We start from the raw sequence: 16510 nt of genomic DNA on the forward strand, positions 1-16510 counted from the left end.
TAATTGTATCTCCTTGATATGATGCCTACAACGAGGTTCATATCTAGACTAGGTTGATATCTAGAATTTGCCATAAATAGCTTTGCTCTGGTTTTACGTTCTTTGGCAAATTACGCTCTGTTAGCCATAAATTTTACTAATTTTTGACCGGCTTTGAATCAAGACCCCTGGACCATATAGGGAATTCATTTATATTTTAAATTGCATTGTCATCGTGATTGGAACTATGCTGAAAATTTCAAGTCTCTAACTTGTCGGGAAGTTAGTTAAAAATCGATTGGAAATTTCCACGATTTGCGCGGGATGACCAAGTTAAATAAAAGCTTATAAAAACAGGTACACTTTCAAAACAAAAAGTTTAATTTTTTAATTTGTGGGCACACCTATGTTGTATATATGATTCTATTCATAATCTCTTAGTAAATCGATAAATATAAGTGTAATTCATTTTCATGAAGTGCTTTAAAAGTCAGACGAGGAATAAACATTGTAAATTTTAAGCAAAGATTTTGAAAGTTGAGCTCACTTAATTGGGACGTTCTAAATTCAATAGCATCGCCCGTTTTACCAGATTGGCTCCGGTTTTCGAGATAACGGTACATGAAAATTTGATTAAATTTTAACTATTTTATAAATAACTCCCTCAGTTTTGATCCCCCGTTTTACCAGATTGGCTCGGGTTTTCGAAATAACGGTACTTGAAAATTAGATTAAATATTTATAAATAACTCCCTCAGTTTTGAGGTTATTTTACTAAAATTTTACATATAACGGTCTTTTATTATTATCTTAATTATTCCTTGATATTATCAAAATATATTCACTTTAACATATAGCTCCAATACAGCTAATTACTCAGATATGTGTTTTTGCGCCATAACTCTAATTTCCTGTCTGAATAATAAATTGTATGCGTGTTATATGTTAAAGTGAATCTATACTAAATTTTTACCTGCTTACTAATTACTAAATTTTTACCAGTTTTCAACTGCTTTCAGTGTTCGGACCATAATTTTTTGATTTTGAGTAAAGGGCATTGTTTAAGCTTATCCTCCCATATACGCATTTTTTAACTGCCTTGGAAACGTAGGGAAAACCTTTTTTATTCATACGAGTTGTTGCAAAAGTTAAGTTTTTTATTTTGTGTTTCTAGCAGTAAACGGAACGTTCCGAATAAATAAAAAAAGATTTTCCATACGTTTCAAAGGCAGTTAAAAAACGCGTATAATTTTCGTCACGAAATTGATATCATGAATTTTGTGTTTCTAGTTCAGCTTTCGTCATTCGAAAATTTTACCTCAAAGAGGTGTTTTATTTGATATCAATTATTTTGGGGTAGCAAATTTAAAATCGACCAAAATACAAACAATAATCTAAATGTTTTGTTTTTCTCAAATAAATTGCTAAAAATATTATCGGAATATAAATTAGGTATTCAAATCGATGTGTCCATTGAAACACATAATTTTTCGAATACGAAATAAAGCGAAAATGAATGATCATAGCCTTTGTATTCGAAAAAACTAAAAATATAAGAAATGATAAAAACTTATCAACTTGGTACCAACTTTAGATACAATAAACAACTATATTCGTCTGATAGTCTCATAGTTTATTTTTGTTAAGATTTCTACCGGGTGTGCGGCGCTCACATGTGCTTTTTTATAAGAAGTTTAACTTCTATCACGTGTACGATGCTGCACTCGTGCTACTAAACCAATGCTTTTTTCTCAAGTAGTTTTGCTCAGTGGCAATTTATACATATGTATGTAAGTAGTACACTCGTTCTCTCTCTCTCTCGTTCTTTCCGACCATGCTGAACAGCTTGTCCACAGTGCGGAGCGGAAACTAGAGCTTTCCGCCTGCCACACATTCAAAGTAATGACTTCGGGAACATGGATCGGAAACTCGTTCTTTCCGACCATGTTCAACAGCTTGTTCATAGCGCGGAGCGGAAACCAGAGCTTTCCGCCTGCCACACATACAAAGTAATGTCTTCGGGAACATGGATCGGAAACCCGGCCTTACCGACCTTGATCAACAGCCTGTCCGCAGCGCGGAGCGGAAACTAGTTCTTTCCGCCCGCCGCACACAAAAGTAGACTGAAGACTAGGCCTCGCCAGCTACCAAACCTGCTATTTTATGCTGTTATTATTATTATTATTATAAATTACTGTGTATCTAAATGTTCTATTCTCATTTGTCTGTAAGTCTTTAGACCAAATAAATATGGGTAAGGTACTTTTCTCATACAAGTTGTATGTACGTATTCCCAAATCCTTTTGAAAAAAGTCCTTTATTTTACGTTGGTTAATATGGTCACCGTAACAATAGGTAATATTGCACGCGTCTTCCCAGGTAGGTTAAGTGCTCTAAAATACACAAAAATTGTGGTTTCCAAGACATTAACGAAGTGATTAGCACAGCTGCACATCCTTCAACTTGTCAACTCGCGGAAAATTCCCCGATTTACAGGGAATTTCGTTTTAAGTGGCAATCGGGGAATAGGCAATTTTTTCGGGGAACTGAGTAAGTTATTTGTATATCTTAAAGTAACCAAATCAGACGGATATGTTAATTTTTAGCCATTTGACCCTTTTTGGAGCGACATTTTTTCAATTTGAATCGCAATATCTCCACAACAAAAGTTTTTCCAGATATAAGCTGTATACCAGATAAAAGCTAAGGTTTTGGGCTAGATTTGTGGAAACCTAAAATAAAATCGACTGACCAGTTTTTGAGAAAATGCCCGAAATGTATATTTTCAGCAGCCCGATTTTTAGTTTTCGGGCAATAACGTTATGATATATTTATATTTTATAAACACAAAAGATAGCGTTAGATAGCTTGTTTGAAGATCCTTCTACTGATACCGACATCAACAACATGGACTGAGTAGTGCGGCCTTAGTGGTAGTTTAAAAATTGCATTTTTTTCGAAATTCGGGCAGCAGCCACGCCTTAAAGGCATACGAATCAAGACATCCTGGAACAAAACTTTCTCAGTTTTTTTGTACTTTAATTCCTGAAAGTTTGAAAAAAATTAAATGAAGGTACGTACAGACGCCGCATACATACCAAAGCATCTCGTAGTGGAGACACGAACCAAAACACATTTGCCTCTATATCTTTCCAACTAGTAGCCGGAAATTAATATATATGGTATTGTTTGAAAGGTATTGGCCTATAGAATAACACTAAATATCTTGGGTGTATCCACATACCCCCTTAAACCGGCAAAAGCAAAAAAACGTCTTTTGTTTCGCAACACTTTAGCCTAATTTTTCAGAATCCGGCTAATCGTTTATGTAACTTGAATACATTTTCTGGACACACTCTACAAGACCTTTCCAACGATATCTCAACTGCCAACTCCCGTGTATATAAGTATAAGCGAGTCATTTCAGCATGCTACTGTGATTAAAGCGCAGGCTGCAATTGCGGTTACCGAGTTTGTCACAAAAGTAAAATTGGCAGAAAAAATGATAGTGAGCAGTGTAATCTATTGAAAAATATTTACCAAATATCCGTGAAATTTTGATTCGGATTCGTCTTATTCATACTTTTGAAATTTATTTCGCGAAAGCAAAAAATAAAAATTAGCTTAGATCACTTTCTTTTTTAAACACCTAGGACAGGTATGGACAGATTTTTGGCTCTTAAAGACGCCAAAAGACCCAGCAAGTGCTACGAAAGAGCTAAATCAGTTCTCAGGGTAAAAGGGGCGTACAAAATACATTAAAAGCATCACATATGTTAGTAATGAGAGTCGGAATACAAGAAATTCGAATACGCTCTTCTTCCCCCATCACGCTGGCTCTTGATGTTACCCCTCATCTACCACCTAAATGGGAGCCACTTTGCCCAACTCTGACCTAGAATATCACTGCACTGAGCCAAAAGCACAATGATTTTTTCAACCAAGTTATGATTTGATTTTTTCATGGTCAATAGGCCGATTGTAAGAAATGTGATTCAAGTTGAACATTTGAGAACAAATTCGTATGTAAGGCAGTGGCTGAACGAACAGAGGCTCTTGCTATTATTTGTTGGCTTCCAGCAGTACGAATGTCGTCAGCGCGTTACATAACTTCTATTTTTTTCTGTTTTTGGTTTTTCTTAATTACGAAAAGGCCGCTGTGAAGTGCAGATAATAAAAATTTTTGTTTTGTATCTTCGAATTATGAAAAAGCATCCGTGCAGTGCAGAACATAAACGTATTCAAACGAAAAATCGCCAACCAAAAGGCATTGTTAATATTAACCAAAAATCACGTTGATTCTTTTTCAAGTTTGAATTTGGTAATATTAGCCATTTTTTGGTTGATTCTTCTCTCAGTGTGACAAATTTAAAGGGCCCTGTTGACAATAAAATTCAAAACTTTAAAAATTTGTTGATGCGATTTTTGAAATGAACGATCCAAATTAGCCGGCATACATATTTATGTATTAAAAAGTTTAAGAATCAGTGGTTGAATTTTTGTACTGAAAGTGCTAAGAAAGCTTTAGTTTAAAAGCGTGATACTAAATGCCTTTCACCATGCAACGGCGCCAATTTTAAAATATTTTTGTGTTTCAGACTACGGTTAATAAAGCCTATATCCGTCATATTGTGAAAGGTTGGTCCTTTAAGAACTTAAAAATTATCTTGGGTTATCAGGTCTCTAGCAATACGAGATTAATTGTTGTCTTTCACGAAGTTCTTAAAATACATCTTGAGATAAATACTGAAGTATATTCATGAATATCACGTTTTATTTTTTACTTATGTTTAAATCTATATATATAAATGTGAATGTCTATTTGTTTATTACCTTATAACTTTTGAAACACTGCACGGAATCGCACGAAACTTTGCACACTTATTTGTTTTTACCCCGGGAAGGTTATAGGTATGGTTTTGTTTGCAAATATGGTGTAAATTTTGCGAAGGGGCGTGGCACCTCCCATAGGCCTGCAAATTTTTAATCAGCTATAACTTCGGAACCATAAGTCACATGAACTTGAAATTTGGTATGCAGACAAATCTATGGTATATGCTTATAGTAAGGTATATATAAATGACTTTGTAAGAGGGTGCGTGGCATATCTCATAGTCGTAGAATTTTTAATCAGTAATAACTTCGGACCCAACAGTCATATAAAATTCAAATTTGGTAGGCAAACATATCATAGCTGCTTATAGTAAGGTTTATAATATAGGCGCGGAATTTTTTATCAGCCATAACTTCGGAACCACATGTCACATGACTCCTTTAATTCCTTTTGATATGCCTTTCGAATTTAAAAGACTTCAGTTTCCAGTTCGCTCAGCTTTTGCAATGACAATAAACAAGAATACCTTAAAGTAAAACCCGAAAATAAAATGTATGATAATTGTATTGGAAAATGCATTTATGTTAATAGATACGTTGAAGTATTAAAAAAATGTTGTGAAATCATATTGGTTTTAGTCGTAAGAAATTAGATATTATTTCTTCTATTATATAATTTATTGGAGATATTTTAACCTAAATAAAAACACCTGCAGTGCTAAAAAATTATTACTAATTACTAATCGATTACTAATTTTCTCGATACAACAATCATAAGATGTAACCAAAAAATGAATCGACTATATCATGTCTATGTTATCTCAATCGATTTTCAGGTGTAGGAAAATTTAGAAACATGAAAATTTCAAAATGCGATATCTCAGCGGAAAAAAAAGATATTTGAGCAAACAAAACGCCATTTGAAAGAAGAAGACTTGTACTTAAAGATGCCAGCCTACAATTTTGGTGAAAGAAAACATCTGCAAGGCTACATAACCTCAAATATGGGCAAAAACGGTGTTTTTTGCACTTTTAGGTTAGGATATCTCGAAAACCAGAGATGATAGAGCAACTCTGAGGCCAGATTTGGATTCAGCGTATCATAAACCTTTGGAAATATATAGTATGATTTTTGGGTCTGAATGTTGGTTAAATTTTGTCGGCCTGTGTAATAATAATAATAGTAGTAATATTTTATTTTTATTTTTTTTTATAAAATTGGTTTAAAGAGTAAATCTTACAAGCTAATTTTAAAATAAAGCAATGGCATCGAGGCCTTACGCTTAATATGTGTGTATAGATTTACAGTACTTTTGTATGTTAAATTCTATGGTATAGGTTGGTAATTTTAAGGAATTTAGTGATTACGGATATTGAATCGGAAGTTGGGGAAGATAGGTGGCTCATTGGGTCCAGTCGAGTAACTTTGTTTTTATTTTTATACCCGAGCGCACTTGTGCACAAGGGTATTATAACTTTGTTCACATAACGGTTGTTTGTAATAGGCAAAACGAATCGAGATAGATATAGACAAATGTATACATAAATGATCAGAATGAAAAAAGAAATCGATTAAGCGATGACTGTCTGTCTGTCCGTCCGTCCGTCTGTGCACACGATAACTCGAGTATTGACGGTATTGAAAATGGGCAAACTCGGACAATTACCACGCCTACCTCCCATATAACGGTAATTTTCAGAAATACAAAAACTGCGATATTTTAGTAACTGCTGAAGATTATTCACTCAAAATTGATATTTACAATAAGTTTTAGACGAAAAATAAGAATATTATAAATTTTTGGAAAATGGGCGTAGCCATGCCCACTTATGGTTACATGTGTATATCTTGGTAACCGCTGCACCGATGTTTCCCAAACTGGGCACAGTGGTTAACCTTGGTATAACATACGAAACGGCTGAAAATGTTTAAAATCGGACATAAACCACGCCCACATCCCATATAACGGTAATTTAGAGAAATGCAAAATCTTCGATAAATCAGTAATTATTGAAGCTAATTTATTCAAAATTGATGCTAGCAAAAATNTAAAATTACGGCCGCTTTTCATATAACAGTAAATTTCAGAAATGCTTGAAAATTCAATATTTCGAAATTTAAGGACGTTAATTTACTCACCCCGGTTTACCATGTAGCGGTAGCTTTTCGAAAGGTGAAAAACATATATTTAATACTTGCGCCGGGTATTTAATGTTCGGCTCCGCCCGAACTTAGACTTTCTTACTTGTTTGTAGTAAAGTCTGTTATAAGGGTTTTTGTATGGTTTACTTGCTGGTACCATGCATTAGTTGAGCTCAATTCATGGTGGTGTTTGCTGTAGAAATGTTTTTTAATATGTTTTTTAATGTCACTGAAGTTGAAGTTTTCTGTAGTTAGTACTGCTGCTTGATGTGCTTGTTTAGCGGTATAGTCGCCGAATTCATTTCCGGTTATGTTGGCGTGTCCCGGCACCCAAATTAGTATTATTTTAGGGTATTTTGCTATCATGATATTTCTAATAGTGGTTGAGTAATGGTCGTCGTTGTTTATGTTTGCTATAGCTTTTATAGCCGAAAGGGAATCAGAGCATATTGCAAAATATTTGTTTTTTCTCTTTATTGTGTTTATTGCTTCGAATATGGCTATATATATATGGCGGAGTATATTGAGCTATAGCAGGGAAGGTTTGAAATTTTTAAAACTTCATTTTGTAAGGTTATACTTACGGTGACCATCCGTCCTTTATTTTAAAGGACAGTCCTTTATTTTAACGCCCTGTCCTTTATAATTCTTTTCAAAATAAAGGACGCCTTTTGTCCTTTATTTCTTAAACTGTCCTTTAAATCGGCTCTGCATTTTTCAAAGGTATTTTTTTAACGGAGATTACAAAAAATAAAAATGTCTCTTATAAAATATAATGAAAACCTTCCCCAGTTTGTTTCGCACCTCCCTTAAGGGTTTCTATTTAATCGGTTATCTTTGTACAATCTATAAAGCACAGGGAAAGTTGTGTCCAGGTACGGTTGCCAGACGTACTGATTTTATCAGTACAGTACTGGTTTTTCAACTCTTGTACTGATTTCATTCATTTCTTCAATCAGTACGCTAATGTCCTGATTTTTCGAAATTTGTACTGATTTGTAATGAATTTTCAATTTAAACAAAAAGCATTAGGATTTTCTTAAGGTCTTTACATAACGTTGTAACTTCCTTAAACTGTACTGTACAAAGTAAGAAGATAATTTAATTATAGTTGACATGTTTCAGATAATGTTTGATATACCTAAGCAATTAATACAAAAAAAATATTAATCCTTTTATGGGCATATCGCGGGGTCGTTACGTACCAGTTGCGATAATTGGTTTGTATTAGAATATACGAAGTGATTCCAATGCTCACATTCAACCCTGTGTATTATAACGCCCTCTATTGTATTTCACACATATTATAACGCCCTCTATTGTATTTCACACATATTATAACGAATTGTCTATTGTAACTTATACACTTGTATCAAGTACTAAGAATATTTTCTCACTTCAAATAAAGACTCCTTATAGGCAGCATAAAAACGGAAATCGTCTAACCTAAATTCAACAGGTTATGGGCCCAGCGCGTTTTCAATAAAGTTTATTTTTTATTCATTCCGAAATATAACAACTGCTGCAGAGCGGCCACGCGTTGTACAATTACGAAAAGTAATTATGGCCGAGCGATCTGTAAGGATTGAGCCGCTAAGTGCTGATAACTATGACACTTGGAAGCTTCACATGCGGGCAATACTGATAAAAGCGGATTTGTGGAGCTACGCCGATGGGTCAAAGCAATGTCCAGAGGGTGATGCTGCTACCAAGTGGAGAGTCTATGATCAAAAAGCATGTGCCGATATCATGCTGTCAATATCTTCTTCGGAATTGGGACTTATATCTGACTGCGAAACCTCTCACGAAATGTGGATGAAGCTACAGTCCACCTTCCAGTCCAAAGGGCCTGCGCGTAAAAAAACCCTATTAAAGCGAATAGCACTTGCACGTTTGAAAGAAGGCGACAATGTGCGCGAGCATCTGAATGAGTTCTTCCATGCGGTCAGCAAACTAAAGGAAATAAACGTGACCGTAGGCGACGATTTACTGGCAATCTTGCTAATTTATAGTTTGCCTGAATCATTTGAGACGTTTCGTTGTGCCCTGGAGACACGGGACGAACTCCCATCTCCTGAGGTCTTGAGAGTGAAAATCCTCGAAGAGAAAGCTACTGCAGAACAAAGTGTCTTACTTGCAAACTCTAAAGCAAAACATTTCAAAAAGTTTGTTGGAAACCCTTCCGGTAATGTAAAACGAAGATAAAAGGCGAATCAAGAACGTGCTACAAGTGCGGCGAAAACGGCCATATCGCCCGAAACTGTCGAGCAAAACAAAACACTAAAAATTCACATCCAAATGCACGCCGCATTGCACAAGAAGAAGCCGAAAATTCTTTTCTATTTGAATCTGCCTGTTTATCAACTAATTCATGCAATTATTGGTGCCTGGATAGCGGTTGCTCATCCCATATGAGCTCTTATAGAAACTGTTTTGAGAACTTCAAGGAAATGAGCAGAACGTTAAGCTTAGCTAACAACGACACAGCAGAGATCAGAGGCGCCGGCAATATCAAGGTAGATGTCAACAAGAGGGGCCTTAAGGAGCGAATAAACTTTGAGCAGGTGATGTATGTACCAGACCTACGAACGAATTTGCTGTCCGTGTCAAAAATTACAGATAAAGGTTACGAGGTACGTTTTCGTCGAGACGAGGCTGAAGTCATGAAAAGCGGGAAAACATTGCTCACGGCGAAGAGAATTGGTGATTTATACTACGTAAACACTGTGCAAAGCTTCGCTGCTGTAGCTGCAGGTAAACACACTACACTGTACAAATGGCATATTCGCATGGGTCATCTCAACGAGAGAGACTTAAAACGCTTACCAAAAATGGTGTATGGCATCGAAGTCAACGCAAATGAACAAATGTCGCCGTGTGAAGTTTGCTTGAGCGAGAAGCAAACACAAGAAAGTTTCGCTAAACATGGAGAACGCCACAGCACAGATTTGCTTGAGATCGTGCACACAGACGTTTGCGGGCCGATGAGAACAGGTTCTCACTCCGGCGCTAAGTACTTTGTAACCTTCACAGATGACTACTCCAAATACAGTGATGTTTACTTCATCAAGCATAAGTCTGAAGTGTTAGAGATGTTCAAAAAATTTAAGAATTCATCTGAGACAATCACTGGCAGAAAATTAAAGGGACTGCAATCCGACAACGGCAGGGAGTGCATAAATCGCGATTTTGAGAAATATTTAGATGATTGTGGTATTAAGAGGCGATTGACAGCGCCGCATACGCCGCAGCAGAATGGCGTTTCTGAGCGCAAAAACCGCACACTAATAGAGATGGCCAGGTGTCTGTTAAAGCAAGCAAATTTACCGCAGGCGTTTTGGGCTGAGGCTGTAAATACGGCCAATTACACAAGGAACCGGTGTCGAACAAAATCTCTGAGCGGTGAAGTACCACTTAAGGTTTGGACGGGCAAAACACCTACTGTTGTGCACATGCAGCCGTTTGGTGTCAAGGCATTTGTGTTGATAAAGGGCAAAGCTAATGGCAAATTCGACTCTCGCTCAGAAGCGTGCGTTCTTGTTGGGTACTCCAACGAAGCCAAGGCTTACCGTTTGTGGTCGCCGGATAAGCGACGAGTAGTCATTAGTCGCGATGTAAAATTTTGCAGTGAAATGTTTTACGGTTGTAAGAATGACATAAATAAGCCATTTGAGCAACAAATAATTGAATTGGGTGTGCGACCAAATGACGATTTATCTGTGTCAGAAGAGGATGTGAGTAAAACAGAAAACGTTAATGTTAAAAACGAACCACGTAGTAGAGGTAGGCCACGATTGGACAGAAAAGGGTTGCCAGGGCGCCCAAAGAAAATATACCAAAAAGCCATTGAAAACATAATGGAAGAAGCTGGCGACACTAACGATTCTGATAACAGCGTAGATTTTCAAGACTGTGAATTTGCAACTTTGGCGATTAACAACGACCCGACAACAATATACGAGGCTTCAAATGGCAATGAAGCTTCTGCTTGGCTGCGCGCAATCGAAGATGAGTACATCGCGCAACTATCAAACAACACATGGGACGTTGTTGAGCGCCCTCTTGATAGAAAAGTCATTGGAAGCCGTTTTGTTTTTCGCACAAAAGAGGGAAATGTAAAGAAAGCACGCCTTGTTGCGAAAGGCTGCTCCCAACGTCCAGGGGAGGACTTCACCAATACGTATTCTCTTATGGCAGCACTATCAGCAGAAATGGGTTTGAGGATACACCAGATGGACGTGATTACAGCGTATTTGAACGGCGATCTTGAAGAAGACGTCTATATGGAAGTACCTGAATATCTTGATGTGGTGTTAAAGAAGGTAGCATTAAAGGAGTCTGAACCAACACAGGGTCCGAAAGGAAAACGCATACAGACGACGGCTCAGACATGGCAGAAACAACTGGATAGCTGTAATAAGCCGGTATGTAGACTCAGAAAATCTTTATATGGTCTGCGCCAATCTGGTTACCAATGGTATCAGAAGCTGACGGCTAAATTGCTAAATATTGGCCTAACACCATCGGTTAAAACATGTTTAGGAATAGAATTCTATCAAGACCTAAAACGCAATACCTTATTCTTAGGACAACGGAAATATGCTGAGGAAATTTTGAAACGATTCGGTATGGATGAATGCAAGCCTGTACAAACTCCAATGGAACTGAATGGCAAATTGGAAAAACCAGCTAAGGAAAACACAAGCGAAATGAAAGCCTATCCTTATCAAAACTTAATAGGCGCTCTGATGTATTTATCCGTTACAACGCGCCCTGATATTGCATTTGCGGTGAGTTATTTAAGCCAATTCAATTCCAATTACAGCTCAGAGCACTGGAAAGCCGCTAAGAGAGTGCTGCGGTATGTGAAGGCCACTATCAATTACGGCCTGTTGTACGAGCGAACTCACTTGGAGCTGTATGGCGTTGCTGATGCCGACTGGGGAGCAAATTTAGCTGATAGGCGCTCTTATTCAGGCTTCGCTTTCATTCTCTCCGGCGCCCCAATATCATGGGAGGCGCGAAAGCAGCGCATAGTGTCACTGTCTACCACAGAGTCGGAATATATGGCGCTGTGCGAAGCAACCAAAGAGGCGCTTTACTTGCGCGAAATTTTGAATGAAATTGGATGGCAACAAACCTGTGTCACAGTATATAACGACAGCCAAAGTGCACAAAACCTAGTACAAAGTTCGGCACACCATTCACGTACGAAGCACATAGATGTTCGTCATCATTTCATACGTGAGAAGTACAAAAACGGCGACATCAGTTTACAATTCATGTCAACGGAGGAAATGCCAGCTGATGTGCTAACTAAGGGATTACCTTCGCAGAAACATTACAAATGCATCTTAGACTTGGGCATGAAAGAGGCTAACAACACTTTGTGCAGCAATTGAAATACTTCGAGGGGAGGTGTTAGAATATACGAAGTGATTCCAATGCTCACATTCAACCCTGTGTATTATAACGCCCTCTATTGTATTTCACACATATTATAACGCCCTCTATTGTATTTCACACATATTATAACGAATTGTCTATTGTAACTTATATACTTGTATCAAGTACTAAGAATATTTTCTCACTTCAAATAAAGACTCCTTATAGGCAGCATAAAAACGGAAATCGTCTAACCTAAATTCAACAGTTTGTTCCACAAGCTTCTCGAAGTAACTTCGAGTTACACATACGCGTTCTACAAGTAAATTTTACAGTTTCTTTGATATACGCTCACAGTTTGAACTTTGCTCGAGTTTTTCTACAAGTAGCTTGTGGAACAAACCTAATATCGAGGGCTTATATTCAATAGCCTCTATCTACAATTTTCACAAAAACAACTTTGTGATGTTAGAACCCATCTGGGGCTTATTTGTCATCACTGGCGTTAATTCTGACTTTGCAATTTAAAAGTAAATTCTTCTGTCAAGCGTGATACAAGGTCAGAATTAAGATCACCGATGACAGTTAAGTCTTAGGTGGGTTTTTAAATTAGATTCCCATTTCTGTGAAAAATGCAGAGAGAGGGTATTGAATATAAGCCCTCGATATGTTGGAGGTTTAATTGTTTAAAAAGAAGGCTAACGTTTTTTTGTCGGGTTTTGATAGTTATCTCGAAAATAACTTTCAGTTTAATAACAACAAATTTAAATATTCGAATGGCTTTTGACTATAACTTACATTTCTTTTTTCACAATTTACTCACATTGTAAAGGTAAAGGAGTTTTGCATACATGATATAGAGTTAGATACACTTTTTAGCGAATTCTTAGCCTTTCAAAGTTTTTGCGTAGTTGAAAAAATTAATTTAAGCCATGAGGAATTATGGATGAAGTCCTTAAATAGTGGTACTTTTCCACAGTTTGAGAAAATATGTATTTTTTTTTTTTTTTCAATACCACACTCAAACGAAGCAACTGAAAGGATCTTTAGTATAAAGTTTTCTTCCTGGCGCAAAGAAAGAAAGCGGCTTCTAATTAAAAATTTTTAAAGTGAACTGCATATTAATAGAAATTTTAAATTGAAAAATATAGAATTCTTTGACTATTTAAACACTGAAGATGGAAATGATCTCATTATTGCTATTTAAAAATGTCGTAAATATAATGATGTGTACACTCATGTTAAAATGATTAACACTTTTCTTATGAACTATATTTTATTTGTATACAAAAATATTGTTAAAAACAACCACTCTGGCGTTTGAAAGTATTATCTGATACTTCCATTCATAATTTTGCTTTGAATAAAAATATACTGAAAAGTACTGACTTTTTTAGCACGAAAAAGTCGAATGTACTGATTTCGCGCATAAAAAATCTGGCAACCCTATGCCCAGGATGGTGTTGCACGCTGAGTTTCCAGTTCCACTGAAAGAGAACAATAAACCCCCAGTTGCTTAGTGGTTCAAAACTGGCATTTAGTGTTCGTAATTCACTGGAGCCTTCATTTTTCATTTGATTTGATTAATTTTTTATTTTTTTTTTATAAAAGCTTACAATATTTGCAAGAGACTGAGTGAGGCCTGATTTCTAAATTTTTATTTGATTACATTAAATTTTTTGTGCAAAATGCAGAAAAAGTAACAATTTTGAAGAAAATGTACTCTCTTGTTCCAGTTAATAAATGTTACATAACAAAAACTAGTTGAAAACAATTGTACGGTTCTTCCAAAACAAAAAAAAAATGCACAAAAAAAATTTTGAAATGTTATAAAAAATGTTCACCAAACTAAATAGTTTTTTGTTTGCTTTTTAGTAAAAATTGGCTGAAAAATGAAGGATTCGGTGGATTATGAACATTAAATTCCAAATTTTCAACCACTATGTGCTGGCTTCGTCGTGCAGTATGAATTATCGAAAACGCATTTTGGTAGCAAGGGATGGCGAAGTCCTTGAAAAGGATTTGGCTTCATTTTTTCGCTACAGCAGGGGAACTTGTACAATTAAATAATACAACTAACTGTAAATATTTGATTTTAATTAAGATATGGGTAAGGTACTTTTATCATACGAGTTGTATGTACATACGTATTCCCAAATCATTTTGAAAAAAATGTCCTTTATTTTACGTTGGTTAATAAGGTCACCGTAGTTATACTGTATGCTACATTGTTGTCGACCTTAGATCCATCTGTGTAGATAAAGGTGTAGTTTTGGTATTTTTCTGTAATTTCGTAAAACTTTGTTTGATATTGAATTGGGTTCGTGTTGTTTTTGTTTAAGTTATTTAATGTAGTATTTATTGCTTTAGGGTTTAGTGTCCAGGCAGGTGAGTTTTGGATGATGTGTTTTGGATGCTTTAAAGGTATATTGATTTCTGAGCAGAGATTTAATATTTTACCTATGGATGGTTCTAGTTTTGGTATGTATTTTCTTTTCTTATAGTTTTCAGTGATAATATGAAGGGGGTTGCCTTTTGCTGTTAGAAGGGCTTTATATAATCTTGACGTGGTTATGTCTCTTTGGTTTTCGATTGACAGTGTATTGGCTTCGAATAATATGTTAGAGATTGGGGTGGAGCGCAATGCCACCAGAGCAGTTCTTAAAGCTGAATTGAGTATTTTTTTGANTTTGATTAATTTTTTATTTTTTTTTTATAAAAGCTTACAATATTTGCAAGAGACTGAGTGAGGCCTGATTTCTAAATTTTTATTTGATTACATTAAATTTTTTGTGCAAAATGCAGAAAAAGTAACAATTTTGAAGAAAATGTACTCTCTTGTTCCAGTTAATAAATGTTACATAACAAAAACTAGTTGAAAACAATTGTACGGTTCTTCCAAAACAAAAAAAAAATGCACAAAAAAAATTTTGAAATGTTATAAAAAATGTTCACCAAACTAAATAGTTTTTTGTTTGCTTTTTAGTAAAAATTGGCTGAAAAATGAAGGATTCGGTGGATTATGAACATTAAATTCCAAATTTTCAACCACTATGTGCTGGCTTCGTCGTGCAGTATGAATTATCGAAAACGCATTTTGGTAGCAAGGGATGGCGAAGTCCTTGAAAAGGATTTGGCTTCATTTTTTCGCTACAGCAGGGGAACTTGTATAATTAAATAATACAACTAACTGTAAATATTTGATTTTAATTAAGATATGGGTAAGGTACTTTTATCATACGAGTTGTATGTACATACGTATTCCCAAATCATTTTGAAAAAAATGTCCTTTATTTTACGTTGGTTAATAAGGTCACCGTAGTTATACTGTATGCTACATTGTTGTCGACCTTAGATCCATCTGTGTAGATAAAGGTGTAGTTTTGGTATTTTTCTGTAATTTCGTAAAACTTTGTTTGATATTGAATTGGGTTCGTGTTGTTTTTGTTTAAGTTATTTAATGTAGTATTTATTGCTTTAGGGTTTAGTGTCCAGGCAGGTGAGTTTTGGATGATGTGTTTTGGATGCTTTAAAGGTATATTGATTTCTGAGCAGAGATTTAATATTTTACCTATGGATGGTTCTAGTTTTGGTATGTATTTTCTTTTCTTATAGTTTTCAGTGATAATATGAAGGGGGTTGCCTTTTGCTGTTAGAAGGGCTTTATATAATCTTGACGTGGTTATGTCTCTTTGGTTTTCGATTGACAGTGTATTGGCTTCGAATAATATGTTAGAGATTGGGGTGGAGCGCAATGCCACCAGAGCAGTTCTTAAAGCTGAATTGAGTATTTTTTTGACCTTTTTTAACTGTGAGTTTGGGGCGAACCCGTATAAAAAAATGCCATAGTTAAGTTTAGGAACGAGTAGCGTTTTTACCAATGAGAGTAAAGTTTGTGTATCACAATTAAACTTTGGATTAGCCAGGCATTTTATAATAGTAAGTTGTGTTAACACTGCAGTGCACATTAAATCAATGTGGGAGTTCCACCTTTATCTTTTGTTGATTGTGACACCCAGTACTCTTAGCTCATTGCTTGGTTGGAGGTTTATATCGTGAGATAGAATTGTACACTGGCAATTGTGTTTACGACAAATGTAAATGTATTTGCTTTTTGATTGAGATATACTTGCTCCTGAGTATTTGCACCAATCTAAAATGTCACTGAAA

The 16510-nt window shown here is 35.8% G+C and overlaps 1 protein-coding gene across 1 annotated transcript in view; it reads left to right on the top strand.

Moving 5' to 3' along the window:
* Positions 1-8470, top strand: part of LOC108362500 (uncharacterized) — a gene marked incomplete at its 5' end in the record, with an annotated part of 26492 nt that extends 18022 nt beyond the window's left edge. Inside the window, one exon of the mRNA XM_017615513.1 lies at positions 8364-8470. Within this exon, the coding sequence (XP_017471002.1) occupies positions 8364-8405 (42 nt within the window). The remainder of the gene's footprint in view (positions 1-8363) is intronic.
* Between the last annotated feature and the right edge of the window lie 8040 nt (positions 8471-16510).

The sequence above is a fragment of the Rhagoletis zephyria genome, unplaced genomic scaffold, assembly GCF_001687245.7.
Source record: "Rhagoletis zephyria isolate East Lansing unplaced genomic scaffold, Rhagoletis_zephyria_1.1 Rzeph_scaffold_01027, whole genome shotgun sequence".
Lineage (NCBI taxonomy): Eukaryota > Metazoa > Arthropoda > Insecta > Diptera > Tephritidae > Rhagoletis > Rhagoletis zephyria.